Consider the following 26,754-nt stretch of genomic DNA (forward strand, 5'->3'; position numbering starts at 1 on the left):
CCTGTAAGGGCAGGGGAGGAGAGTGAGGGCCGCCTGCTGCGGGGCCCGCTGGGGGGTGTGCACGGCCACGCCCAGCTCCTGGCGGCCGTCCTCGTTGGCGTACTCCAGCACCAGCGCGTAGCGGCCCGGCCGCGGCACGGCCACCTGAAGCTGAACGTCCACCTGCGGGCGGCACCGCGGTCAGAGGCCCCGCCCCAGGCCCCCACGTCGTCCCGGGAAACTGCTAGACACGGCCCTCACCCGCCTCCCCACCTGCCCGAGCCCCCGTTTTCCTCGCTGTGTGGGGCACCCCTCCAGGACCCCCCACGGCTCCCCGCTCCGCCGCCCCTGCCTCCCCACAGCCCGCTGCCCAGACGCCTAGCCCGGGTCTTAGGAAAGAACAAATGCCCGCTCCTCCTCACGATGAGCCAGGGGCAGCGGCCACTGACCCCCTACCTACGAGTGAGGCCCCAAAGTCAAACTCGTGTCCTGTCCTGGCAATATGCACCCCACCCCCTCCCTGCACTCCAGACCCTGCCCCTCTGCGAGGTCCCAGGGACACGCACGTCACTGCCCAGGCAGGAGGCCAGGGGCGGGTGTGAGGGGCTAAGCTGCTCTGTGGGGCAAGGCCGGGGCAGGCTGTTGTCCTGGCGACACAGGGCCTCCGGTCCCGCCGCAGAGGGGAAGCCGTCCAGGGGCAGGTGGCTGTAGAGGAGGCAGCTGGGGTGGGGGAGGGGGAACACGGCTGCGGTCAGCAGGGGCGAGCAGCCCGGGCCCAGGGAGGGGCAGCCCCCCCGCCCCCACCGGGCCGGCGCTCACGTGTGCCCGGAACGCTGGGCTGCAGGGCGGAAGGCGCAGGCCTCGGTCACCCGCAGCTGCAGGAGGGCCGCCTCGTAGTAGGTGCTGGGGAGCAAAGCCACGTAGTCCTGGCGGGCAGGGGGTGAGCTCGGTACACTGGCCCTCGGCCCGGGCCCGGCCCCCACCCGCTCAGCCCCCACCTCACCAGGAGCACCCCTTCAGCCTCCACGAGCAGGGCCCAGGCGCCGGGGTTCAGCACGAAGGGCTCGCCGAAGCCCCTCTGGGGCACGGTGACAAAGGCGGGCTCCGTGCTGGGCGGGAAGGTGACGGGCTGGCTCTGCTCTGTGCCTGCGGACACGGAACGTGAGACCCCTCACTCTGCCCGTGGGCCACCCTGGCAGGGAGGAGGCGGGTACCCCAGGGCCAGGGCACCCACCCACCCACCGGCCCCGGAGGGACTGCGGGGCAGGCGGGGCTGCGGGGAGGGGCGCGGCGGCCGGGCACTCACAGTTGACGCAGGCGGCCACCCTGCCCTCCTCTCGCACAGAGACGTGCCCGCTCACACTGGCGGGCCCACGGTTGACGTAGCGGAAGACCAGCCAGAAGAGGTCGGGGGAGGTCACGTTCAGCTTTGCCACGATCCTGGGCTGGTGGGGGGCAGGGGCGCGGAGAATCAGGCGGCCCCTCCCCAGCCATGCCCTGCCCGCCCCGCTCCATCCGCCGCGGGGGCTCCTGAGGCCGAGGCCGGAGGCCGCCCCCCACCTGCACGGGCGTCATCTGCGCGTAGCCTCTCCAGCTGAAGCTCTCGAACTCGAGGGGATTGAAGCCGAAGCGCACGGGGCGGCCACCCGGCGTGGCCGCCTCCTCCAGCTCCAGGCGGACGTCGTGCAGGTCAGGGAGGTAGTGGTCCCGCGCCGGCCTGGCCGCGGCAGGGGCGGTCAGAGGCAGCCCACGGGGTCCCCGGCGCGGGAGCCACCCGGCCAGCCCCCTGCCCCCCGAGCCAGGCGCGGAGGCACCCACTCGCTGCAGGTGAGGCCCTGGGTGTTGGGGCGGCACAGGCAGGCGCCTGTCCTCCGGTCACAGCCCTGTCCCAGCGCACCGCCGACGTCACACCGGCAGCCTGCGGTGGGAGGGAACAAGGTCCATGCTGCTAGCTGCCCCCTCCGCCCCCACCCCGGCCTCGCTGCCCTGACCACAGTGGGCTCTGGACCCTGTTCCGGCCGCCCAGGCCCCTGTCCACTGTCTGTGGAGAGCAACAGGGGCCGAGACGCCAGCTCCGACGGGCCACCGGGGGCTGCCGGGGCGCAGGATGGAGGGGAGGGAGATGGAGCAGCCCCTTCCTTCCGTGCCCAGCACAGGCCTCCCCAGACCAAGGTGCCCGCCTCACTCGTCCCTCCCTGGCCTCAGCCTCCCCCGGGATGTGGGCTGAGGGCCACAGGGCACTTACTGCGGCAGCCGAAGTAGTCAGCCTGGTCTAGCCCGAAGAAGCCGTCCCGGCACGCGGCGCAGGTCTGGCCGCACACGTGAGCTTTGCAAGAGCACTGTCCGTCGCCCTGCGGCGGGGGGAGGTGAGACCACGCCAGGCGGAGCGGGGTCTGGACGTGCCTATCCCACAGCCCCCCCGGGCAGCTCGGGCCTCGGACTCACCGGCCGGCATTCTGCAAGTCCGCCCAGCGTGCCGCGGGGATCACAGCTGCAGCCTGGCGGAGAGCAGAGAGGGCCTGGACGCTGCGGGGCCGGCCCCCACCTCCCCGCGCTGCTGCCCTCCCCAGTCTCCCCAGCACTCCCGGGCTCCCCCTGCCACAGACTCACGGGTGCAGCCCTCGGGGTTCCTGGGACTCAGCCCCCAGAACCCAGGTTTACAGCGATCGCAGCTGGGCCCCTCGACGTGGGCCCGGCACATACAGGGGGCCTGTGCCTGGGAGAAGGTGAGACTGAGGGTCAGGATGGGTCCTTGCCCCCTACCCCCTATGCGAAACCCTCAGCCCCGGAGCCCCGACAGAGCCCCATCTCTGGCCTTCCCTGGAACGGGGACAGAGAACAAGCCAGGGGAAGAAATGGCCCCGAGGTTGCCAAGGCGACAGAGCAGCGGGGGAGTGAGGGGCTGCGCTGCCCCGAGGGCCGACTAGGGCTTACCTCAGGAAGGCCGGGATCCGCCGGGGCCAGGCCAGCAGGGTGGCAGGAGCCAGCTGGGGAGAGACCCAGCCTGTGGTCACTTCGCGGTCACTGACTCCGATGGCCAAGGGCCTCCCCAGGCCTGGCCCGGGCCCATGGCTGCGTGGAGCCGCCTACATGCCTCCCACACGGGAGCGGGCGTGAAGCCGTGGCTGCGGCGGCTCGCTCCCTCCCCCACTCCAGGGAACAGTCACGACACACGACAAGCCACGAGGCCTGCGACGTGTGTGTGAACGCGGGCCGTGCGGACGGCTGCGAACACACGTGTGCACAAAGCCCGTGAACACAGGGTGACGAGCCTGCACACCGAGGACGTGCGACGGAACGTGCACGCGACCGTCCACGCGCAGCACACGAAGCTCACGCGGCCGTGCGCACGGACGGCCGCAGGAACCCACGCAGGCACACACGCGGCACGTGCACGGGGACGGCACAGGAACGACGCACACGGCACGGGACACGCCCGCGCGCGGGCTCACCTTCGCAGGAGGGGAAATTGTAGGCGCCTGGCACGCACATGTCACACCTCAGCCCCGTCACCCGGGGCCGGCAGGGGCACTGCCCGCTGCGGGAGTCGCAGGACGCGTGCAGGGAGCCCTCGGCGGAGCAGCGGCAGGCTAGGCAAGGACGGCAGGGCGTGGGCATGCGGTGGGGACGCGCCCGCCCTCCCTGCCCCCAGCACGGGCACTCACGGGCACAGTCGGGGAAGCCGTGGAAGCCGGGGCTGCACTCCTGGCAGGTGGCGCCCGCGTAGCCTGGGCGACAGTGACACGTCCCGCCCGCCCCGCAGAGCTGGTCCAGGGCACCCCGAGGGTCACAGGAGCAGGCTGCGGGGACACGGGGTCAGGCCCTGGGCGCGCGGCGGGTCCTCCTGGTCCCCTCGGGCCCCCCGCCCTCTGCTCACCGCGGCAGTCAGGGTAGCCGTGGTGGCCCGGGCGGCAGCGGTCACAGTGGGGGCCGTCAAACTCCGGCCGGCACGGGCAGTGACCAGCCTCGTCGCAGCCCTCGGGCAGGGTCCCCACAGGGCTGCAGCCACACACTAGGGAGCAAAGCAGCACACCGGGGCCCCTAAGCCAGGCAGGCCATGCCCCGGCCCCACACCCACCCGCGCCCGCTGGGGAGGCCTCGCTCACACTGGCAGAGAGGGAAGTGGAAGTAGCCCGGGGCACAGCGGTCGCACGCGCGTCCCTCGAAGCCCTCCCGGCAGGTACAGCGGCCCGAGTCCCGGTCACAGTCCTCGTCCACCACTCCAGGGCTGGAGCACTGACACGCTGCGGGGGGGGGCGTGCTCAGTCGGAGCGGGGACAGGCTCCCAGGGCCAGGGGGACAGGATCAGGGCTACACTCACGCTGGCAGCTGGGGCCGTAGAAGCCCGGGGCGCAGTGCTCGCAGTGGGTGCCCTGGAAGCCGGGTTTGCACACGCAGCGTCCCAGCCGGGGGTCCCGGCGGCAGGCGTTGCCCTGGGTCCCGGCGGCACTGCAGTCACAGTCTGGAGGGGAGGGGGGTTCAGACGCCCGCAGACCCGGCCCTCCCCGCCGGAGACCCTGCCCGCCACACACCCGCTCCCTTCGTCGCCACACTGTGCTCACACCGTGCTAGGAGGCAAAACCCGCCGGAAGGCAGAGCCGCTGTCTGTGGAGAAGCGTGTCACATCAGGGCGGCCCAAACTCGCGGGACGCCATTTGCGACACGGCTAGCAGCAGACGCCAACACAACGAGAGAAGACGTAAAAACAAAACCGTAACAAGGCAAAAACAAGCCTCCGATCTGATTTATGAGTAATTCTGCAGCTTGGAAAAGAGGAGGGAAAACACGCGGAACGTCTTGCGCACAAAGAGAAGTCACGACTACTGTTTGTTGCCCGTAGAAAGCAACGGTCTGATATCTGTCGAGCACAGGGTGACCCCCGTCTGGACCAGAGAGACACAGAACATCGAAATCCTCCAAGAAGAAACGCCAAGTCATCTCAAACCGAAACCAGTCTGTTGCCCAACCCGGCAAGACAGGCGGGAAGGAGGTATCTCAGGAGGAGAGATGAGACGGAGAAGCAGAAGCAAGCCCCGCCTGACGGCCACAGCCTTGCCCGGACCACGGCCTTGCCCGGACCACGGCCTTGCCCGGGCCACGGCTCCTCTCACCACCCAGAGCAGAGGCCTGTTTGGCTCCTGAAGGAAAATCGAGTCACGTTCTCTTGAAAAGATGCACCTTGAACCAAGGACCCAGATGGGCCACGGACAGCTTCATAAGGGGACAGCAAGGTGCAGAGACCCCAGAACATTCCAGGGAACCCAAGGCCACATCAGCGGGACAACAGGGAGCTCGCCACCCAGGTCTGCAGAACGCCCCGCAATCTAAGAGCAGGACCACGGGGGTGCAGGGTGCCAAAGGCCAAAACCCCTGAGCTGGAAGTTTCTAGCAAAAGCACCATCCTGGACAGAAGGGCTGGAGACACCGTCCCCAGACCCTGACGAGGCTGGACCAAGGATGCGTGGATTTAAACAGCTTAATGAACACGTGCACCTTGTGGGCGTACACGTGGCGACCTGTACCCTGCATGGCACTTGCCGACCCATCACACATTCGTGGGACATTCCAAAGGGCGTCACGTTCTAGGTGAGAAGCAAAAACCCCATCTGACTGCGCTCTCTCTCTCAAATAAATAAATAAAACCTTAAAAAAAAGAAAAGGAAGTTAGATCTCTCCCCCAAACTGAAACGAGGAAAAACCCCAGTGGATCTTATAGACGGAATCTTAAGCTGTAACTTGAAAACACCAATAAATTCAGGAAACTTCTGCTACGTCTAGTAAGTGGAGGAAACAGAAGAAATTGAACCAGACAGTAAGAGAAATGAAAGGCACAATTCACGATGGAATGCTGTGCGTGATTTTTATTTTCATTTTCATTTTCTTAAAGATTTTATTTATTTGACAGAGAGACACAGCGAGAGAGGGAAGACAAGCAGGGGGAGTGGGAGAGGGGGAATGAGCGGGGAGCCCATTGCGGGGCTCGATCCCAGGACCCCGGGATCATGACTTGAGCTGAAGGCAGACGGCTAACAACTGAACCACCCAGGCGCCCCTGTGCCTTATTTTTATACCAATACATTTTAAAATCCAAAGGGCACAATCTGGTAAGGAAAAATGACTAAAACCGACCTACGCTGAGGTGGGAAATGAACGGACACAAGAACCAGAGAAGAAATGACGATTATCGAAGGTCAGCAGGAGTCAGGACCAGGCATCCTTCTAAGTTCCATCAGACTCCTAAGATTTGGGTGGTTCCCGGGGCGCCTGGAGGCTCAGCTGATGAAAGGTCTGCCTTCGGCTCGGGTCATGGCCTCAGGGTCCTGGGATTGAGCCCCGCATCGGGCTCCCTGCTCGGCGGGGAGTCTGCTTCTCCCTCTGCCTGCTTTCCCCCACTTGTGTGCTCTCTCTCAAATAAATAAAATGTTAAAGGAAGAAAGGAAGACACGGGTGATTCCCATGATTTGTAGACTGCTGTGGAGCATAACCAAGTACGGGGCATTTCCCAAGTACTTTCAATTACAAAACTTAAGCAAGACGGCCCACACACACCCGACCAAAAAAACAACCAGGAAAGCTTTCAACCCGCCTCCCTTACGAATACAGACACAGGGTGCTCGCTAGGAGAGGCACGAACAGAATTCCTTGCACGATCCACGGCCCGGCACTGAAGCCCCAGCAGCGCGGGCTGTCTGCAGCACCGACCCCGGGCCGGGGGACGGGAGGGCCCCCAGCACGTCTGCTGGGCATCAACAAACCGCAGCCCCGGGGCCGCTCCAGCGGTTCTGCAAGTCAAGTCTTCCCCGAACGCAGCCAGGCCCACGCACGTCCGCACGCTCGATGCCACGATCCAGCCACGGCGCGTGACAGCGGGGCTCCAAAGCCACGCACGACAGGACCCGCGGCCCTTGCCGTCGAGAGCATGCAAGTACTATCCGGCGCTTCCTGGGAGAAGGCCGCCGACCCCCGTTCCCAGCACCGAAGCGAAGCAGACGCGAACACGGAAGGAGAAACCGCTGGACACCGACAGGCACGAGTAAGCGAGCGGAGCGCGTGTCACGTGCGCATGCGTCAGAGGCAGTCAGAGGCAAGAACCGCGGCCCCAGGACCAGCTGGGGGTCCACATGCCAGCCCAGGGAACAGGAGCCCTGAAGACACAGAGAGGGTGGCCCGGCCGGGACACGGTGCGTGGAGAGCCGGCCCGCGGACAGAAACGTGAGCACAGAGCCCGGATGACACTGCCCAGGAAAGCAGATACGTGCTCAAGACACACTGGAAAGAGGGTCCCCTCACAGACGCGTGGAAGACACACGGGAGACGACCAGTGTCAAATGCGGTCTAACCAAGACCCCACTGGAGCCGTGCGCGCCCCGTTAGGAAGGAGAACCGCCCTGAGAGCTGCCCGATTCCAGAGACATGGCAGGGGGTGGGGGTCCCCGCCGGCCGCGCCGACGGCCACAAGCAGGGCCCGTGGTCCGGCGACGACCGTCGGCGCCTGCAGATGCCGCTACCGTCACGTCGCCCAGCACGGCTTCCCTCCAGACAGCGATTTGGCAACCTACAGCCCAGAATGTGCCAGAATAGGCACGTCCCGTGACTAGAACCTTCTGGGAAACTGTCGCACAGAAATCACTGAGAGTTTACGGAGACCTGCTGCCAGGGTGTTTACTGTGGCATGTTTTAGTTGGAAAGAACTTAAACTTCCAACAATTTGGGGTTGACTGAAGAAATGCTACATCTGTCCGGTGACACAGAACATGAAGGGACACGCTTACAGGACGCGGTGGCAGGAAAGCCAGAGCAGCTCCCAGGACACACACGCGTCTTCGCCCCGCACCGCGGGCGGCGCACGGGAGGGGCCCAGCTGCGGGGGAGGGACCGCGGACAGTGGCGCTAGCCTGGGCACCTGTTCTGCTTTACGCGCAAGTTTCCTGACACAAAGACGCACCGTGTGCGTAAAAACACAAGAGCCGGACGTGAGGGGACCACATGACAGCCCCACTCTCGGGGGGCCTCCGTGGGGCCCAGGGCAGGGCAGGGGCCTCGGCGGACACTTACTCACGATCTGTCCCGCAGGCAGCACTTGCTCCCCGGTGTCATTGGGGGAGAAGGAGGGCGCCGCTGAGGGAAGAGACAGCACGGGTTGGCCGGGCCGGCTCAGCGCTGCCAGAGGCAGGCAGGACCGCAGGCTCCACCCCGGGTCCCCCACAGGGCTCTGGGGACTGTGGCCCAGCCCCCCCGCCCCCAGCCGACGCCCTCACGGTAGCAGTGCGGGAAGCCGGTGAAGCCCTCGGCACACGCGTCGCAGCGCTCGCCCGTGAAGTTGGGCCGGCAGTAGCAGCGGCCAGTCAGGTCCTCACACGTCCCATCCGTGAAGTCCGACTCGCAGCTGCAGCCTGGGCGGGCACCGGGGGCTCCTGAGACCCCGAGTCAGGGGCCACGGGGCTGGCTCTGCCTCCCCAGTGCGGGAAAGGGGGAGGAGAGCCAGGCCGGCCTCCCGGGGCAGCACGAGGCCCCCCCCCGACACCCCCGTCCCCCAGGAGCCCCCCTCCCTGGGCTGACCCCACTCACGGCGGCAAGCATGGGGAGAGTCAAGAGGCTGGTCTGGGGCCCGGAAGAAGCCAGGCAGGCAGCGTTCGCAGTTGATGCCGGTGGTGTGATGCTGGGGCGGGATGGGGCCGCTGGGTGCGGAGACCCTCCTGCCCCCCAACTCCCCCAGCTCTGGCCCCGGCCCACCACCCCAGTGCCCAGACCCACCCCCGCTGCCACCACGGGCTCCCCCCGCCCTGTCCCACCTGGCAGTCGATGCACACGCCCCCTCCCTGATAGACACTGTCCTGGTTCTGGCTGGCGCCGAGCCGGTCCACCTCAGGGTCATAGAAGCAGTCATCGGCGTGGCCGTGGCAGTTGCAGGCTGGAGAGAAGGGGGCGGAGCTGTTGACAGGCCCCCCGGGGCCCGCCTCGCGGCGACCCCAGGGCACATCTCACAAACCACCAGCGGCCCGGATGTGGCCTGGTGTGGGTGACAACGCACACCACGTGGCTGGAGCTTGCCCCAGGCCGGCAGAGCTGGGCAGGTGTGTGCGCGGGGCTGCAGGTGAGGAGGGTGTGTGTGCAGGTGACCCTGTGAGCAGGTGTGCAGATGAGCGCGGGGGGGCGGGGGCAGCACGCAGCCGGCGCGCAGGTGGCAGGTGAGCGGGCAGGTGAGCGGGGGCAGGATGCAGGTGAGCACGTGCTGGGCACTCACGCTGGCACTCGTTGGCACTGTCGGCGGTAGCCGGCTTCCACGGCCGCTGGTTGAAGCCGGGGCAGCAGCGGTCGCAGGAGCCCCCACAGGTGTTGTGCTGACAGGTGCACTGAAGCCTGTGGGGACACGGGACAGGAGGGACCACCCTGTGGACCTGGGGGCCACAGGGGCTACACCCAGCCTTCACGGAGGGGAGCAGGAGGGACGGGATTTGTTGGCGGGTGGGGACCGGGACAGGGACTGAGTGGTCAGTTGGTCGGTGCGGGTGGGCTCCACCCACAGAGCGCCTGCTGCTCCAGGTCCTTCAGGACTGAGCTAACCCCTCCTTGCCATGGCCAGGCCCTCGGGCTGAGCCCACAGCCTCCCTGGGCCAGGGCTGAGGCCCGGGTCTCACTCAGCAGTATGAGCTCAGCCAGACGCCCCCATGCTTCCAGGAGGCCTCCCCAGGGGCAAGGGGCCAGCAACTGCTTCCTCTTCCAGCAGGGGTGGACACCAGGCAGAGGCTGGAACCCTGCCGGCCGCTCTGGAGAGTGCCTCCTGCTGGCTCAGGGGGACAGCTGGCCACGGCTCAGGCCTGAGGTCGCAGCCTCCCACCACTCACACAGCCCTACCAGAGCCCCACCCGACACACCCCTCCATGACTCAGCCACAGTGGGGCTGCCTGCTCGGTGGGCCCCGGCCAGCACCGCACCTGCCGTGCTCTGTGTGCCCCGAGCCGGACCTCGGAAGCTGGTCTGCGGAGCCCCAGGTCTCAGACCACACGGTCAGAGCCCCGCCCCCGCAACCCAAAGTGTCTGCAGCGCCCTGGGAATCAACACTGTGGCCCTCGGGGTCTGGGCTATCTGGAGGGCCTCCCGGGGACAGGGAGCAGGAGCAGCTCCAGGAAGCCAGCCTGTCTCCGCCCCGGCTCTGGCGGTCTGACGTCGGACCTGCAGCTGGCGTCTGGCCGTGCCACGTTCTGCTCACCGGGAAACGACCCAGGACGTGGAGCTGGGTGGTGACATCGCAGGGCACTGGGCAAAGGACCCCACAAAAGCCCTGGGGAGCGACCGTCCCCAACCAAGCACAGACGAGTCACGTCTGCAGGACCCGTGGGACACAACGCGGCCGGCCTGTCAACGCGTCGGTCAGCACGATCCAACCCCAGGAGTCGGGAGCAAGTAGGTAGAAACCATGAGATAAGAATGCTTAAAGTTATAACCAAACAAACCTGAAACACAGAAAACGCGATGCTATGAAAAAATAGAGAGATGAGGGGCACCTGGGTGGCTCAGTGGGTGAAGCCTCTGCCTTCGGCTCGGGTCATGGTCTCGGGGTCCTGGGATCGAGCCCCGCATCGGGCTCCCTGCTCAGTGGGGAGTCTGCTTCCCCCTCTCTCTCTGCCCCAACCTGTGTTCCCTCTCTGTCTCTCTCTGTCAAATAAATGAATAAATAATCTTCTAAAAAAAGAAAGAGAAGGGCAGGAGTCCTGAGCCACAGAAGACCTACGGCTCCCTGATGCCAGAGAGGAAATCTGCAGACCACCAGGGGAAGGCCACAGAACCCTCTAGAAGGGGCAGACAAGCCAGAGGGGCAACAATGCAGGTGACCGCGGGCTCTGCCAACCATCGGGACGCCAGGTGACGTTCTGGCATGACTGCCGACCGGAGTTCTGTAGCTAAACTACGCCCTGAGAGGGAGGCTGACACAGCCACCACGGCGATGGGCTGGTGCCCCGAAACACAGCGTGTGGGGCTGCTGGTGTTCCTGCTTCTGGGGAAGCCGCCCAGCCCACCCCACCCCTCGCGCCTCCAGGCAGAGCTGGGCTCAGGGCACACCCCGGCACAGGTGAGTCAGCGCGGATGCTAGCGCCTCCCCAGCAAGTAAGGGCAGGCCCGCTGCTCCTCTTGAGGCTGATCTGGGGCCCGCGGGCTCCCCTCTTTGCCAGTGGACGTCCCCACTGGGCACTTAATTTCCCAGAGCCACCAGCAGGGCCTGAGCTCCGGGAGCCATGCGCGAGGACCGTGCGGGGTGGCGGGGGGCAGCTGGGGACAGCAAGGAGCGTCTTATCCGTGTCCGGACGGAAGGGAGGGGCTGGAGAACGGGACGTGCAGCCTCAGGCCAAGGACATCCCCACTGCCCCGCACAGGGCCCCGGCTTCTGCGGGGATGGCAGAGACCTCTGGCTACGAGACAAATAGGTCCGCCCAGGCACAGGACGGCCCTCCGCGTCACCGCACACCTAAGGGTACGGAGGCCAGGGCTGGCCACGCAGGACGAGGGACCCAGTGGGCAGTGGAACCAGGTCTCCCACTCCCTGCACTGGGAAGGGGATGAGGAGGATGGGGGCAGCGGGCCTCACCTGAAGGGGTCTGTGGGGTCTTGGGCATCGCAGACGTCCGCGTGGCCGTGGCAGACACAGCGGCCGCCGATGCTGATGTCCTTGATGCTGTAGTAGTACTAGGGGGAGGGGGGCGGTGAGTGCCACGGCCCCCTGCCCCAGTCGGGCCCCGCCAGCCCCACAGCCCCTCCGCACCCCGGGCGCGCCTCACCCGGCGGGTGACGGTGGGGTCCCGCAGCGCCTTGCCCATGAGGTGGCCCAGCAGCGTGTTGGTGCGCAGGAGCCGCAGGCGCACGTTGCTGGCTTTGGTGAACTCCCGCAGCAGGGGTGAGAAGGAGAAGTTCCTGGCCCCCGGCCGCCCGTTCACCAGGGACACCACAATCTGCACGCGGGGCAGAGGGTCAGGCCGGGGGACCGGCACCCTCCCACGAGTGGGGACCCCCACCCCGTGGCCCCAGGGCCCACCTCGCCGTTCTCCAGGGGCACGATCCTCGAGTGCTCCGTGGAGCAGATGACGTGGTCGTCCCGCGTGATGCGCTCCAGCGTCTGCGGCCCGAACCGCTCCAGGCAGTCCCTCTTGGACGCTGTGGGGACGCGGGGCCCAGAGCACGCTGGAGCGCTGCCACTCCCCGATGGGCCGCCCCGCCAGCCCCGCAGCGCTGGGTGAAGGAGGAGGGAGGTGCCTCCCCAGGAGCGCACGGAGGGCGGGGCGGCCCCTGCCCGAGCCCAGAAACCCTGCACTTGCCCACGCCTTGTGGACTGACCCCTCCCGGCCTTCGCCACGCGTGCCTCTCTCTGCAGAGACAAGTGCCCCCCACCCCCATCCTTGGACGACCGTTTCCAACTGCTCTCGCCCGTGGAGTCTGGGGGACCCGTGACCGAGGCCCACCCAATCGCAGGCTCCCGTGGTGATAGGTCACAGAGGCCTCGGCCGTGGCGGGCTAGGGAGTCACCTTGCCTCCCGCCCGGCTCCCCTTGTTCCTTCAGGAGCTGCCGGACCGGGGAGGCGAGAGGTAGCACCAGGGACGCCCGGCGCCACCAGCCTCTGGGGCCAGCCGTGCCCCGCATCAGGGACAGGAGCTGCTTACCACGCACCTGCCCTGGGAACTCACGCCTGACGCCCCGGACACGTGCGGGAGGGAGGGCATGAGGGCTGGCCTGGCATGCGGGGACCCTGAAAGAGCCCAGCCACAGCAGCCCACCCCAGGGGACCCACCCAGAGACTCACAGGCAAAGAACTGCCATGGCCGGTAGGTGTGGCCGAAGTCTGTGGACCGCTCCAGCACCCAGAGGTCTGGCCGGGGCGAGTTGGCGAACTTGATCAGCACGTAGGCCACGTGGAAGACCTGTGGGGGCGCGGCGTGGTGTTGGCGTCCCGGGCCCCCTCCACTCAGCTCAGGGCCCCAAACACCCGGGGTGCCGCCCCACCCTGTAAGGTGGGCTCTTTTCCCACACTGGCCATCTGGGGATCTGGCCTGTGGGGCCCAGCCGGCTCAGGGAGCGGCTCCCAGCCCACTCGGGCCCGTGGCTGCTGAGGCTGGCACCGGGGACGCAGAGACAAAGGGCGGGAACCCGCGGTTCCTGAATGTCTCCGCTCCTGGGCCGAGGGGTGCCTCCCTCCGTCCCTGCCCTAGAGGAACATGGTCTGTCAGGCTCTGAGGCCATCGGCGGGCCTGTGATGGAAGGGGCCACAGGGGCAGCCTGCCCAGTGTCCAGGCAGTGAGGCCAGCCGGCCTGGACAGGAGCTCATTCCACGGTCCCTGAAGCTCTGGTGTCCAGGCCTGGGCAGGCGGCCGGCTGGCAGCCCGGCTCCCACATATGCCGGGCCTCTGCCAACAGCCAGCAGATCCCAGGACGGGGCCCCGGTCCCAGCCCGCCCTGGTTAGCCCCTCGCCATTCTCAGGGCTGACTCAGGACCTGCCCCCCTCCCTCTGACTGGCCCATGGCCACCGAGTTCCCGGGGACAGGCCCTGTCCTCCTCAGGAGGCCCCAGTGGGGTAGGCAGACCAGGGAATGAGCCCTCTCGGGACTGGGCCATGGAGCCCCGGGCATGTCAGGGCGGCACTGAGACAGGGGGAAGGGCGAAGCTGTTCCTCCAGAGGCCCCAAGAACCCCTCGAGCCCCAGTCAGACCCGCCTGTCCTGTTCCGTCGCCGGTCCCCGCACAACCGCACTTCCAGGCAGCGCTCATGCCTGCCTCTCACCTGTTCCAGACTGGAGGTCAGCATCCGGGGATGCCCCGGGAGCTGGCTGAGGCCCCTCCTCTGTCGATCGTGCCCCCAGGCCTGCACCCTAGCAGGTCTGAGCCCTGGCCCCCAACCCCATCTGGCTGGGTTCTCGCTACCAAAGGTACCCCTCATCCAGCGCCCCGGGGGCATAGTACATGGCAAGGGATCCCCACATCAGCGCCCAGAGCCCCCAGCCCCGGGTCACAGTTCCCAGGAAAGGGCTCCGGGGCCCTGAGAATGGCCTGGGGGCTCGATGATGAGGCCACCAAGACCCCTCCGAGGGCGGCTGCCCTCACAAGCCCAGCCGTGCGTGTCTGGGGCACCCCCGCTCGCACACTTCTCGGGCTGCCATCTGGGCACCCACCCCAGCCTCCGCCTCCGTGCGGGCCCACCACAGGGCAGCGATCGCTGCAGGGAGGGATGATGGCCTCCAGGCCCTGGGGCTCTGAGGGCCAGCCAGTGCCTCCCCCGCTCCCAGCCCTCCGCCCCAAAGTCAAGGGAACAACAAAGCAGGCAGGCCACTGTCCAGGCTCGCCTCTGGGCAGGGTATGCTCGGGCTCCGAGGAGACCCAGGCAGGGAGGGCAGTGGGACTTGGGACATCCCCAGTTTGCACTGGGAGGGCCAGACACTCAAGAGGAGTGGGAGGTCCCAGACAAGGGCAGACACAGCTAGTGGACATGCCCCTTGGGGGCCTGGGGTGGGAGCCCACACCGCCATCCCAGGCCCCTCCCACGGGCCCCCACAGGTAGGCAGTGAAGCGTGCACCAACCTCAGAGGTGACATCCTGTGCTGGCCCATCCCCCGCACCCTCATCGGCGCCCCACCAGCTCCGGGAGCGGGTCCTCTCCAGGACCTCCCTCCCTGGACCCAGCGGGCCGGGCCCAGAGCAGAGGGGCCCCACGGCACAGGGCAGGGGCCCCTTTAGGGCTGCCCGAGGCCCAGAGTCAGCCCCCCCCGCCCATCAACCTGAGGCCACTGTGGTGACCTCATGAGGAAGGTGGGCACGGGCTACTAAGAATGGGGGGCGGGAGGTCAGGCCCCTGAGAGATGCCTTCGGAGGCCTGCCCTTTCCAGAAGGCCGGGCGCTCGCAGAGACAGGGCCAGCTCAGGCCAAGAGCCGCCTCTCCCCAGGGTGGGTGGGGGGGCACGGGCTTATTTACGGCAGCCAGAGCGGCCAGAGCGGCCAGGCTCTGCCGTAGTCCCATTAGCCCCACCCACTGGGGGAGAGGGGTGGCTACTGACCCTACACCCAACCTGGCACCTTGGCTGACCCTCAGCAGCTCCAGGGAGCTCTGGGGGGACCTCCCATGGCTCCCATGCCAGGAGGGGTCTCTGTGAGGAAGGGGTCACAGCAAGAAGGGCGGGGAGTAGGGGGGCACTGGGTTGTGTGAGATGCCCACAGGCTGTTCTTGGGGGGTGCCCGGCAGCTCGGCCCCCACCAAAGCCCGGAGGAACTTCAAAGTTTCCCAGCCAGCTCCCCTGGGACCCACCCCCGCCTTTCCCTGAGCGAGGCCGCCGGGCTGCCCTCTCTGCTGACCAGCTCTGGCCCTCCCCCCGGTCGGCGCTGGTCTCATTCCTCCCAGTCGAGAGCACTTGCACGAATATCGATTCAAACGCACGGATCGGGCAGGACCAGGGTGTGGAAGCATCCGCCCCCGTGCACAGCGTCCTGGGACATGCTTAAGGACCCCTGCCTCCATCCGCGTACCACCTCGCCGGTCGCATGGGCCCTCAACGCCTGTCCCCACGGCCCTGGGCTGGAGGGGAGGCAGCCGCGCACCTTGCATGCCCCATCTGTCCCCAGCGGGGCTGGGTTGCCAGGACCCCACAGAGGCCCCAGACAGGGCCTGGAAGCACAAGCAGACCCCTGTACCCCCCCCCCCAAGACCCAGCCCTCCCCCACCGGCCCGCCCGCCCCGCGCCACCGCCAATGGGGGCTGACCTTTCCTGCTGCTGCAAAGTTCTGGGCAGAAGAGAAATGTCTTTGAACGCATAAAGCTGAACAAAAGCCTGCCGAGTTATTTTTAAAAACTGGGCTATTCTGGGGGCAGGCGCGTCTCCAGCCCAGCAGCCCGACCGGCCTCTCGGCTGCCCAGCCCCAGCCCCCACGCCCGGCCTGAGTGCCGAGGGTCAGAGTTCCGCGGCAGGCAGCACAGCCCCGGGGACCATGGCCGGAGGGGGGCTAGGGCCCCGGGGCAAGAGACCCGGGTGGGTTCCAGGTTCCGTGGCTGCACAGCCCCGCTGTCCCTTTCCCTCCCAGGACGGGGCGGGGGGGCAGGAGGAAGACAAACCTAGCAGGGGAGTGGGTCGGGACATTGGGTCTCCCCAGAGCCTGGAGCAGGCAGAAACCACCTACCCTGGAAGTGGGCAAGCAGGAGTCGGCGGCCTGGTGGGGATGCTGCAAGGGCGGGGGGTGGGGTCGTGCACAGGGCTGGGGTCTGGACAGCACGGGGAGCACAGGGAGGGCTAACAAGAACGCTGCTGCCCCAGACCCCACCGCAGCCTCTGGAGCCCCCAGGCACGGGAAGGGGGGCAGAGGGGGACGGCTGGTCAGCAGCCACTTGGGCTGGGGCACCCACGTCACGAAGGGCAGGGCTGTGGCCGGCACAGCCCACCCCCGCCCTGGCCGATCTCGGGGCTGGGAAGACCCAGGCTGGCCCTCGTGCCCCGTCCCAGGGGAAGAGGGAGCCTGTCCGCCACCCCCCGCCCCGGCCCCATTCTGCTGGGCCGGCCGGCGTGAATCACCGGGCAGTCTGTGACTCAGCCCTGGCCCCACAGGAAGCAGGGCCCCACGCCGCTGCCCGGGACGGGCCAGGGTCCCAGGCTGTGGCGGGGCGGAAGCAGGAAGCCCCTCCTAGCCGGGCGTCGGGCTTCCCCTTGGAGAGAGCCCTGGGACACCCAGACCTCCTGGATCCTCCCCCCACCAGACTGCAGGGTCCACCTTCAGGGCCGCACACCAGGTCTGCCCACCCTCCCTGCAGAGACCCCATCTGGAAACAGTGCAGACGAATGGCAGAGGGGGCGGCTGTGCCTCCTCGAGCCCCCAGCTGGTTAGACAAGCACGGCCGCCCGGCCCGGCACGCTCCAGGAGGGGCAGGGGTCGTGGGCAGGAGAGCACAACCCGGAAACGCGGGACGTGCTTGGCGGCTTCAGGGCCTCACTCTGCCGATCAGGGCGCTCGGGCACAGGTGTGCAGAGCGGGGGGAGACCTTTGGGGAACAGGGGCTGGGCGGGCCCCACCGGCGAGAGCGGAGGACGACTGTCCTACATGGCTTCACACTTCGCTATTCCAAGACCCCCACCGCCAGGGGCTGTCCCAGTCCCCTCCTCCCTGCAGCCTGGCCCGGGTCAGGCCAGATGGTCAATCGTGAGCCACAGGATATAGAGTTTATCCCTGGGGGGAGCCCCCAAACCTAAACAGTTTAGTCTCGGTGAGTGGTGCTGCTGGAGACCAGTGCGTGGGGTTGTTTAAACATAGAGAACTGGAGGCTTTGGGGGCTCGCCGGGGGCAGGGGGAGAGGAGGTGGCGGGGAGGCACGTATCCAGCCTGAGTGCGACCGGACGGCCACAGGCAAGCGTGTCAGCGATGAGATGCGCAGGGCTGGCGACAAATGGCCCCCAGGCCTGGGCGCGGGTGGTGCCTCTGGCCCCACGTCCTCGGAGCAAAGGACCCTGCTCATTCTCAGGAGGAGAGGCGAGGCCCACACTGGAGGAGGGGTGTCTACCCCACCGACACCGCCAGGACCCCCAGTGTCCTCCCCCCGGGAGCCCGGCTCAAGGGCCCATGTCCAGTCCAGCCCCCACACCTGTCCCGGCTGCGGGGCTCAGTAACCAGAGCCTGGCCAGCCTTGCCCGTACTTCCTGCCACCTCCCTTGAACAACCCCACTGACATTCCCAGGGTGCTGGCCACATGGCTGAGTGCCCAGCCAGGCCAGACAGCTGGGCCAGCGGCCGTAGCCTCATAAGCCAGCAGGCCAGCAGGCACCCCGGGACCAGGAGGCCTTCCCAGGGAGCCCCGAGCCAGCCGGCCTCTGACGACATGCTGCCCGAACCCAGGGCAGGCAGGGCAGAGCTGCCTGGGGACCCTAACAGCCAAAGCAGCCAGCGTGCTCTAAGGCCCTTGGCCCACATGCAGGAGCTCTCATCCCTGCACTCAGAGAGGAAACAGCCCAGGAGCCACAGCCCACATGGCCGGGCTGTCCCCAAGCCCACCGTCAATTCCAGAGACCGGCACCAGGGTCTCGGTCACTCCGCCCTGGCTCAGGTTCCCCAAGTGCCCAGGGAGGGCTCACCTGCAATGGCTCACAGCTGTGCCAAAGCTTCGCTCCTCAGTATGCCCTGTCTGGTGGGTGGTGGCAGCTGGTGTCTGCCCTGGCTCCCCACTGTCCCCCAGGGAGTGCACAGACCCCTGACCCTGGCATTTCTAGCCCTCAACCTTTGGCCGCATACCCAACTGCCCCAGCCTGCACCCTGACGCTGAAGCCCACCACCCCTGCCATGCCCTTGCCCCTGGCCTTGGAGGGCTGAGACACAGGGCTGGCCTGGCCGGTCCCAGGTAAGGAGGGATCAGCATGCCCCCCCAGAAGCCGGGTCTGGGCCCAGTGGCCGCAGTGGGCAGGGAAGGGAGAGGACTGCGGGGAGAGTCCCTCCCCCACGGCAGGCCCCAGGGGCCGTCTGGAAAGGCCGGGGCTCTCCCCCCACAGCAAGTCCCCGCTATCTCTGCCCAGCTCTTCGAGACACTGTCCAGAGCCCCCCGTGGGGGCAGGGCGCCGGAGCCAGCACCTCTCCCGCCGCGCGGCCTGAGCCCGGGCTGTCAGAAACAACGCCCACCCTGCCCTGGGTACAGGGAAGGGGAGCCGCAGGCTGGCAGGGGGCCCCAGGAGCATCCCCAGGCAGGTCCTGGGACTGCACCCCTCTGGAGGACACCCACTTCTGAGGCCGGTGCCCAGCAGCGTCAGACCAACAGCTCTGCTCTCTTGGGTCTGAGGGTTCCCAGACAAGGTCCACGAGGCAAGCGCGGCAGGGAACTCGGGCCTGGGCCTCATGTGCCCTGCCCAGCCAGGACTTTACTCACAGAACCTCCGTTTCTCCATCTGCCAAATGGAAGGAAGAGGGTCCCACTGTCCCCCGCCTCCATGAGATGGGAAAGGCCACCAGGGGATGGAGAGGTGACTCAGGGCAAGAGGGAACAGGCTCACGGAGGCCCCGTGGGGCTCCTGTGCCCCCAGACTCGGCAGGGATCACGCGCCATCAGTTCCGTGCCCGCCCGCAGGGCATGCAGCCTCCCTGCCCCCTTTCTCGGCTCTCCTGGGGGCAGGAAGGCCCCTGGTGCCCGGTGCCAGCTGCCTCCTCCCCCCTCCCAGGGTATCCGCTCCAGAGGCCAGAACAAAGGCTGCTGGCGGCCCGCCACAGGGGGCGTGCCCAGACCCACTGCCCGCTCGGCCTGGCTTCCTCACGGAAGCCCAGCCCCACCCAGGACCCATGCCTCCAAGCACGCCTCGTCCCAAAGGGGAAAAACCGAGTACGCGGCCAGGACCCCTGGGCTCTGCCCCTTGGGCTGTGCTAGCTTGGCCAGGCCCCTTGAGCTCAGTCTGTCACCCCATCTGTGCCAGGGAGTGGGCTCAGAGGGTCCTACCCTGGGGACATCCTCAGGACCTCAACAGACAAGGAGCTCTTGAGGGTTCAGACCCCAGGTCACTGAGACGGCCACATTCTAGGCTCCCAGACATGCCCCCTGGTGCTCCAAGCCTCCCTCCAGAAACGTCGCTGCTACTCCTGCGCTACGTGGGGCTCCCCTGCCCTGCAATGGGGCACTGAGGGCCAGGCCTGGCCTCCATTCCCCCACCCCAGCAAGCAGGGGCGCCGCCAAGGGACCCCGTTGCTGCTCAGGGAGGAAGAGGCAACGAGCTCCCTTTCCAAGAGAGTGGTGGCGAAAGCGGGAACTTCCTCTGGGATCCCATCTCAGCGGGGAAACATGTCGAGGAAGGAGATTTCTCTCTCCCACACAGCCAGACACCAGGTCCATCTACGCTGCCCAGCTCCAAAGCATGTGAGCAGGCAGTCCGTGTCATCCACGCCGGCAGCCCCTTGGCTGAACCAAGACTGGCGTAGGGGCATTCGTCTGGTAGGGGGATTCCTCTGCGGGTGGCAGGGGAGGGGGGCAGTGGGTGGATGGGAAGAGACTTCGGTGCGAGGAGGGGCGGGGAGGAAGGAAGGGCGGGTGAGGGAGGGAGAGGGGTGTGACTCTTGGGATGAGTGCGTCACTCCTCCCTCCCGTGTTCTTCTCTGTGATGTCACAGTTGGGGAAACTGAGGCTTGGGGAGTCAGGATATGCTGTGACAGCCGCTCGAGGGTGGAACCAGTGCACGAAGCAAACACAGGGCCAGCCTCATCAGCTCCGGCCCATTTCACAGATGGGGAGGCCGGGGCCCCGGAGCCTGGAGGGGGCAGAGCGCCGTCCGAGCCCCTCCCCGGCCCCACGCACTGCACTTCAGGGGGGCCTCGTGCCCATCAGCTCTGCGGCCACCTTGGCACAGCCATGAAGACTGCACCGGGCTCGGGCCTTCCTCCCTCCCCGCTCCCCCACCCCCTAGCCAGGTCTGTCCCATAGAGGAGGAGGGAGGCAGGAAGAGCCCTCCAGCTCAGCACAAGTTCCTGCCCACGGCCCGAGAACAGCTACAAGCTGTCCTTCCCCGCCCAGGGGCCCGCAAGGGCAGTACTGGAGAGGAGGACCCCGGGGCCCCACCGGGTTTCTGATGCCCCTCCCAGACCCCCTCCAGGTGATGGACAGCACGGATGTGATCGGAGGAACTGGTGAGCTGAGCGGAAGCGGACCGGCCCCTCCCCAGTCCATGCCACCCTGGGCCCGGCTCCTCCCCCTGCACGAGGGCGGCTTCTCCGGAGGGGTAATTGAGGGCATAACCATGAATGAACCCACTCCCCTCCAGGCCCACCTTCCCCTGGGCCAGGCCTGCCGGCTTCCAGGCTTCAGGCAGGAGGGACACCAGCAAAATACCCCGGGTGCCCCGGACCCCGCCCTTCCAGCCACTTCCCCACCTCTCCTAACAACACCAGGGTGACAGGGGGATGGGGGGCCAGCAAGGAGCAGACATCGACCAGGTCCCACGCCAGGACGGTGGCAAAGCCAGCCACCGTGAACAGGTAGGGCTCCAGCAGGACAGAGCTCGTCGCCGGGACCCCAGGCAGACCCGGGGTCGGTCACTTCCAGGCTCGGCCTCATCGACCTGCCCCCACTCCAGCCCCAGCGGCAACAGGACTGCAGGCCCGTCTCACAGGCAGGTCACCGGGGCCAGGCACTGGCCAAGTCCCCCACAGAGCAGGACAGAGCCTGAGGGAGTCTGACCCCCGCCCTGGATCCCGCTAGCGAGCAGGGCTCATTGCTCACTGAGAAATGCCTGCCCCCTGCCCCCTGAGCCGGGGCTTCAAAGGAGGGGGAGGAGGGCACAGAGCGGTGGCCTGAGCAGGCCCACCTGACCCGAGGTGGCCCGCAGCACAGGTATGCCAGGAATGTGCACTTCCACAGCCTCCTCCGCTGTCGGCGCAGGCAGCGCCAGGCTCCAGGCAAAGGAATTCCTCCAAGTAAACACCAGGGCCTCCCAGCATCTGGGCCCGCCTCCAAGCTGTCCCCTGACCCAAACTGTGACCTCTGGGAAGCCCCCTCCCGCCCCCTCTCCCCCTGCGTGCGGCAGGGGTGCTGATGGGACACACAGAAGGTGCCCGCGGCCACGTCTCCATCGGCCTGGGGCCCGCCACCCGCCGCTCCCACCAGGCCCCACGGCCACCGCTGCCGAGGCGGGGGACCCTACCTGGCCCAGGTCCAGGGTGACGTTGACCTCGTTGTACTCTAGTCCCCGGGACAGCGGCGGACTCTGCCACCAGCGCTCTGTGCCGTCGACGGCGTTGCTCACGGGGTGCGCCCTGTTGCTGTTGGCGGCCGTGCAGATATCACAGTACTGGCCCTGGGGGGGCGGACACGGTCAGACGGGGGGGGGGGGCTGGCAGCCTGCCCCTCGGTCACCCCCCAGCCCCGCACCCCCGACCTGCCGACCCACACCTCCATGCCCCGCTTGCTCGGCAAGCACCGAGTGGGGCTTCGGCTCTGGGGAGGGGCGGTCGTACCCCTCACAGGGAAACAGGAGAGCGGGGAAGGAGCAGGGCATCCTCTCTGGGTGGGAAAATCCCTGCTCGCCTCTCTGGGGCGGCGTCTGAGGCCTCGACTGCAAGTGCAGGGTGGGCTCCAGACAGGAGGGGGAGCCCCGCAGGCCCGGGGCCAGGAGGAAGCAGGGAGCCAGGACCCAAAGGCCAATGGAATGGGAGCCCAGGCGGAAAGAGGGCTGGTCTGGGGGGGCCACAGGCCCCAGACAGAAGGCCCCGGAGCACCGGGGTGGGGGGGGTCCAGGTGCCTAGGACGATGGGGAGAGACCAACTGCCCCCCACCCGGCCTCCAGCCCCTCCCCTACAGCCCTCCCATCGGGCTCTTACCCAGACCCTGGATTGGGGTCTCCAGAGAGAAGGAATTAAGCCCTTCCAGCAGCCTGTGGGGAGAGGCCCCGGTGTGGAGGCGTGTGGGCAGCCTCCAGGCTAGGCTCTGCCGCTTCCGGGCCCTGGGACCAGGCCAACTCACGGCGCCAAGCGCCTCAGTGTCCCCATCTGAAGAGTGGGGGTAACGCCAGCACCTGCCTTGGCCGTGGAAAGATTAGCAGGTCCCACACGGGGCCTGGCAGCTGCTTCTGCCCTGGTCCAGGCACCTGCTAGAGCCTGTCCTCTGAGGGACAGAGGCGTCCCTGTCAGGGAGGAGCAGGTGCTGGGAGCCGGGCACAGGGCGGAACCACGGGGCGGAACACAGCTGGGCCCTGGCCACTGGCAGCAAGAGGCCCAGCCTCCAGCCAGGGGGAAACCAGACCTCCACCTCCTGCCACACAAAGGCAGCGCTCTGGGATTTGGCATCCATGGAGCCCCAGAGGCTGTGTCTGGGACATGCGGCGCCCCACCCCTCCCAACCTCCCAGGGGGCCAGACCTTGTCCTAGGAATTGGAGGTGGGAGCGTGGGAGACCCCTTGCTGCCCCAATCCCAGGCCTGGCAGCCATGGAGAGCATCCGGCAAGCCGCCCCAAATGCGGGTCTGCCCCACGCTTCCCCCGTGGGCTTGGGTCCGTGCGACCTCATGCACGGGACCTGCAGACCCGCCTCCCACCCAGCAGGCTCCCAGGACCCCTCAGACGCGGTGCCCCGGGCCGCCCCAGCTCAGATCTCATTCGGGCCAGGGGGCTCTGGACTCTCACGTCCTGCCTCAGCGCACAGGTCCCCTCCTCGGCAGGGGCCCCCGGGCTCCAGACCCTCCAGGCGGCTAACCCACGTATCACCCTGCTTTCTCCATCCTATCACGGAGCTGAAACTGCCCGGCTACTAGTGGTCCTCCGTTCACTGCCCTCCCCCCTCGTGGCAACTCTCCTTCTTTCCTGTGCCCCTGAGCAACCCCTCCCCCCAGCCCAGGGCTGCCGTACCTAGGGACTGGAGCAGTAGGGGACGCTCAGGAAAGTCCCACTGCCTAGCTCAAATGGGGCCCCAAACTAGAAGCCAGGGCTCTGGCTCCCAGGACCTAGAGGAGTTCCCAGGAGGTAAACAGAAAAGGGAGCCCGCACCACAAGCGGGCGTGCGGCGTCAGGGGCCTTCAGGGGCCGAGGGCGGCAGGGGGCCTTCCTAGAGGAGGTGGGCAGGGCCACCTGGCTGGGTTGGGGGGCCTTCCAGAAAAGGCTGCCTGGGGTCAGACGCCCCCCCACAACCAAGCCCAGGAGGAAGCTGGGTCAAGGCGTTCCAGGAAAGTTTCTGCTCAGGCCCACCCAGAGAGTCAAACAGGGTGACTCTGGTCCCCAAAGGCTACGGTGCGGGCCTCCCGGCCGGCCTGTGTGCCTGGCTTCAGCTCGCAGCGGACAGTGCTGGGGAAACCGGGCTCCCTCTCCCCTCTGCTGAGGGTCCTGCCAGGAACAGAGTGAGGAAACAGGGAGCAACGATAAGAAGGTCCCCTCCCCATGAGTCACCCTGCCGGCAGCTGAGCCCCCGACTTCCCCTGCAGGGCCCAGGCCAACCCGGAATTCCCGCAGTGCCCACCTGAGGCCACGGGGCTGAAGTGCCCCAGTTGCCCTCTGCGTGCTCTGGCCGCCACAGGCCACCAGGTTCTGTCCCGCCTCCTCCAGGGGTCCTGGGCACCGCTAGCCCCCATTCTCGGGCCCCACAGCCTCTGGGACCCAACGCCCATGGTAGCACAAGACTGAACTCTCAGGACAGAGAAGCAGGCCATCACCTCCCTGGTACCTGCTCCTCCCCCCGCCCCCCACCCCGAGCTCGGCTCCAGACGGGGGCTCCAGACAGGGACTCCAGGCGAGGCTCTCTCGACAGCCCGCTCCAGGGCCGGGGCAGCAAGCAGGGGCCTGTGCAGCTACAGGCGAAGGCAGAGGCACCGCCGGGCCAGGGACGCAGCCAAGGCCACGTGGCTGTGCAGCTTGTACCCCTCGGGCCAACGCATCTTCCTAGCGCAGCTGGCGGCTAGACCAGGCTAACCTGTGCTCCCAACGCTCAAAGGGGAGCTTCTGCCTCTCTCTGCCCCCCTCTCTCTGCCCCCCTCTCTCTCTTTCCAGGCCAGGAGCGGCGGGGGCAGGGCTGTCGGCGCTCACCCTGGGCCTGCTCCCCCCCACGTGACACGATGTGCGTCAGCAGTCTCTCCGGAACCGAGGGCTTCCCAGGCTCCCCCGCCAGGCTCACAACCACAGGTGAAGCAGGCTCTCATACCCATTTGGCAGACGAGAAGCCCGAGGCCCAGGGAGAGAAAGCACACAGCTAAGGAGAAGCAGAGGAAAGGTGCTCTGACCTGGGCCCCCGGGCTGCTCCCTTAAGCACATGAAGTGAGCGAAAGAGACAAAAGCCAGGAGTCCTCGAGGGGGCTATTCAGCCCGGGCCTGCAGGTACAGGATGGGGGTTCTAAGGGGCCCAGAGGAGCCAGGAAGGGGCATCAAGGGCTCAGCCGGGCCCTCTGGAGACCCCCACACAAGCTCCCTCCTGCCACCCAGCCTCTGACATCAACCGATGTGCCAAGAGCCTGCGGCAGGGATGGGTTCTCACTGCTCGCCTGCGCCAGACCCTGGCCTGGCAGCAGGCCTTTCAGCAGGTGTCCACAGTACAACTCTCTGGGCCTCAGTTTCCCTATCTGAAACACGGGCTTGACACCCCTTACATCAGCTGTGCTGGGCACAGGGGAGGGCACACAGGTAAGCCCAGGAGCCTAAGGGAGGCCAGCATGCATGGCCGGATGGCTCTGGGGCACAGGTGACCCCCCACCGCCGCTCTGCTCCCCGCTCCAGGGGAGGGCCGGGGGCAGGCCAAGCAAGGGGGCCAGCGGAGGCTCCTCCAGCCATCACCCACCCCAGCTAATCCACCTCCAACTGCCCTCCTCCCCTCCCCCTGCCTCTTCTACCGGGACTGTGGTGACTCAGGTTACAACCGCCTTGGGGCCTCCACTCTCCCTAAGGTTCGGGAGGGGTGGGAAGCCGGTACCCGCCTCCAAGGGTGGCCCAGTGGCCTCACAGGATCCCAGCCCTCAAGCTAAGCCCAGAGAATCCTCAGAGCGCTGCCTTCTCAGTCAGGTGCCCCCTGCAGCTGGAGTCCCGGAACCCGGCCCCCACCTAGACTCCTAGCTTGGGTGGGCATGCCTCCCGGAGCGCCTTCAGGGGTTGGAACCCCATCCACTCAAGGAGATTGAAGACGACAGACCAGCACCTGTGGGGCAGTGATGCTGCCCAGGTCTGCATCTGTGTTCGCACCCCCAATTAGAAATGCCATTGTTTGCCCCCCAGGCACACACCTTAAGGGTCCCATCAAGTCCCTAGATCCCTGGCTTCAACCCTCTGCTCCAGCAGTGAAGCCTTCAGTGTCGGGCTCCAAACTCCAGGAAGCCCGACCCTCCCGCCGTCCTCCCAGTGGCTTGCGCGCCGGCAGGTTCCAGCCTGCCCCGGGGAAAGGCAGAGCGGGCCCGCCCCTTCCCCACCGGCAGCCGCGCTGGAAGCCAAGACCCGCCCTCGCCAGGATCCCGGGACTCGGGGCGACCAGGGACCGGGAACCAGCCCCCCTCCCGCTCTGCCACCGCCGCCGGGGGACGCTGCGTCCCGCCCTGACCGCGGGACGCGCACTACTCTGGCCGAGCCAGAAAGGCCGAGCTGGGGTCCCTCCCGTTTCCCGAAGTGCGGAACCAGCGCGTCGGCACGGGGCGCGCGGGCTTCGGTCCGTACCTGGGCGCTCCCCGCCAAGTCCGTCCCCGGCGCCCGCGTCCCCGCGACGGCGTCCTCGCCACCCCGCCCGCCCGGCGGCGACCCAGCCCCGGCCGGCGCTCACCTGGATGGTCTGGTTGGGGTCCCCGCCCGCCACGGGGCCGCCCACCAGCTTGCAGTAGAGGTCCTCGGTGGGGCGCGGGGCGCCGCGCGCCGGGGCCTCCTCGCCGCAGGTGGCCGAGGCGGTGATGCGGGCGCCCTCCGCCAGGTTGAAGTAGGGCGGGTGCAGGCTGAAGCCGCCGTCCGCCGGCTCCCGCGCCCGCGCTGCGCCCAGCAGCGCCAGGCCGACCAGGAGCAGCGGCCCGGGGCCCCGCGACTCCGCCGCGCGCCGTGCGCTCCCCGAGCGGAGCCGCGCGCCCAGCTTCGCCATCTTCCAGCTCCAGGGACCGCGGCGCCGCGGGAGCCCAGGGAGTGCGGCTGTGGCCGGCCGGCTCGCCCCGCCTGCGGACGTCAGGCCCCGCCCCGGCCCGCCCGGGCGCCCGGGCCCCGGGCCCCGGGGAGGGGGCGGGGAGGGGCGGGGAGGGGGAGGGGCGGCCGGGGGCCTTAACCCTTCGAACCCCGGCCCGGCCGGCCTCCCCAGAAGGGGCACCTGCTGGCCCCCGGCCAGGCCGTGGGAACGCGGCCCGACAGCGACCTCCCCCCCCC

At 67.7% G+C, this 26,754-nt stretch overlaps 1 protein-coding gene across 2 annotated transcripts in view; it reads right to left on the reverse strand.

The window, feature by feature from the left end:
- LAMA5 (laminin subunit alpha 5) overlaps window positions 1-26,540 on the reverse strand; it is a 45,169-nt gene extending 18,629 nt beyond the window's left edge. The window contains exons 1-27 of one of the 2 annotated variants that reach the window (XM_045980319.1): window positions 26,174-26,539; window positions 21,598-21,750; window positions 12,771-12,888; window positions 12,008-12,126; window positions 11,754-11,924; window positions 11,564-11,661; window positions 9,224-9,339; window positions 8,772-8,890; window positions 8,548-8,638; window positions 8,238-8,372; window positions 8,035-8,097; window positions 4,301-4,441; window positions 4,086-4,223; window positions 3,857-3,991; window positions 3,645-3,779; window positions 3,432-3,569; window positions 2,914-2,966; window positions 2,590-2,695; window positions 2,425-2,477; window positions 2,225-2,330; window positions 1,798-1,897; window positions 1,540-1,696; window positions 1,286-1,424; window positions 983-1,125; window positions 799-905; window positions 546-699; window positions 2-162 (exon numbers count right to left, since the gene is read on the reverse strand). In XM_045980319.1, coding sequence (XP_045836275.1) covers window positions 2-162; window positions 546-699; window positions 799-905; window positions 983-1,125; window positions 1,286-1,424; window positions 1,540-1,696; window positions 1,798-1,897; window positions 2,225-2,330; window positions 2,425-2,477; window positions 2,590-2,695; window positions 2,914-2,966; window positions 3,432-3,569; window positions 3,645-3,779; window positions 3,857-3,991; window positions 4,086-4,223; window positions 4,301-4,441; window positions 8,035-8,097; window positions 8,238-8,372; window positions 8,548-8,638; window positions 8,772-8,890; window positions 9,224-9,339; window positions 11,564-11,661; window positions 11,754-11,924; window positions 12,008-12,126; window positions 12,771-12,888; window positions 21,598-21,750; window positions 26,174-26,479 — 3,455 coding nt within the window. In that variant the 5' untranslated portion in view covers window positions 26,480-26,539. Of the gene's footprint in view, window position 1; window positions 163-545; window positions 700-798; window positions 906-982; window positions 1,126-1,285; window positions 1,425-1,539; window positions 1,697-1,797; window positions 1,898-2,224; window positions 2,331-2,424; window positions 2,478-2,589; window positions 2,696-2,913; window positions 2,967-3,431; window positions 3,570-3,644; window positions 3,780-3,856; window positions 3,992-4,085; window positions 4,224-4,300; window positions 4,442-8,034; window positions 8,098-8,237; window positions 8,373-8,547; window positions 8,639-8,771; window positions 8,891-9,223; window positions 9,340-11,563; window positions 11,662-11,753; window positions 11,925-12,007; window positions 12,127-12,770; window positions 12,889-21,597; window positions 21,751-26,173 lie in introns of both variants that reach the window. The other variant, XM_045980320.1, reaches the window with a different exon arrangement.
- Between the last annotated feature and the right edge of the window lie 214 nt (window positions 26,541-26,754).

Source organism: Meles meles, chromosome 16 (genome assembly GCF_922984935.1).
Source record: "Meles meles chromosome 16, mMelMel3.1 paternal haplotype, whole genome shotgun sequence".
NCBI classification, from domain to species: domain Eukaryota; kingdom Metazoa; phylum Chordata; class Mammalia; order Carnivora; family Mustelidae; genus Meles; species Meles meles.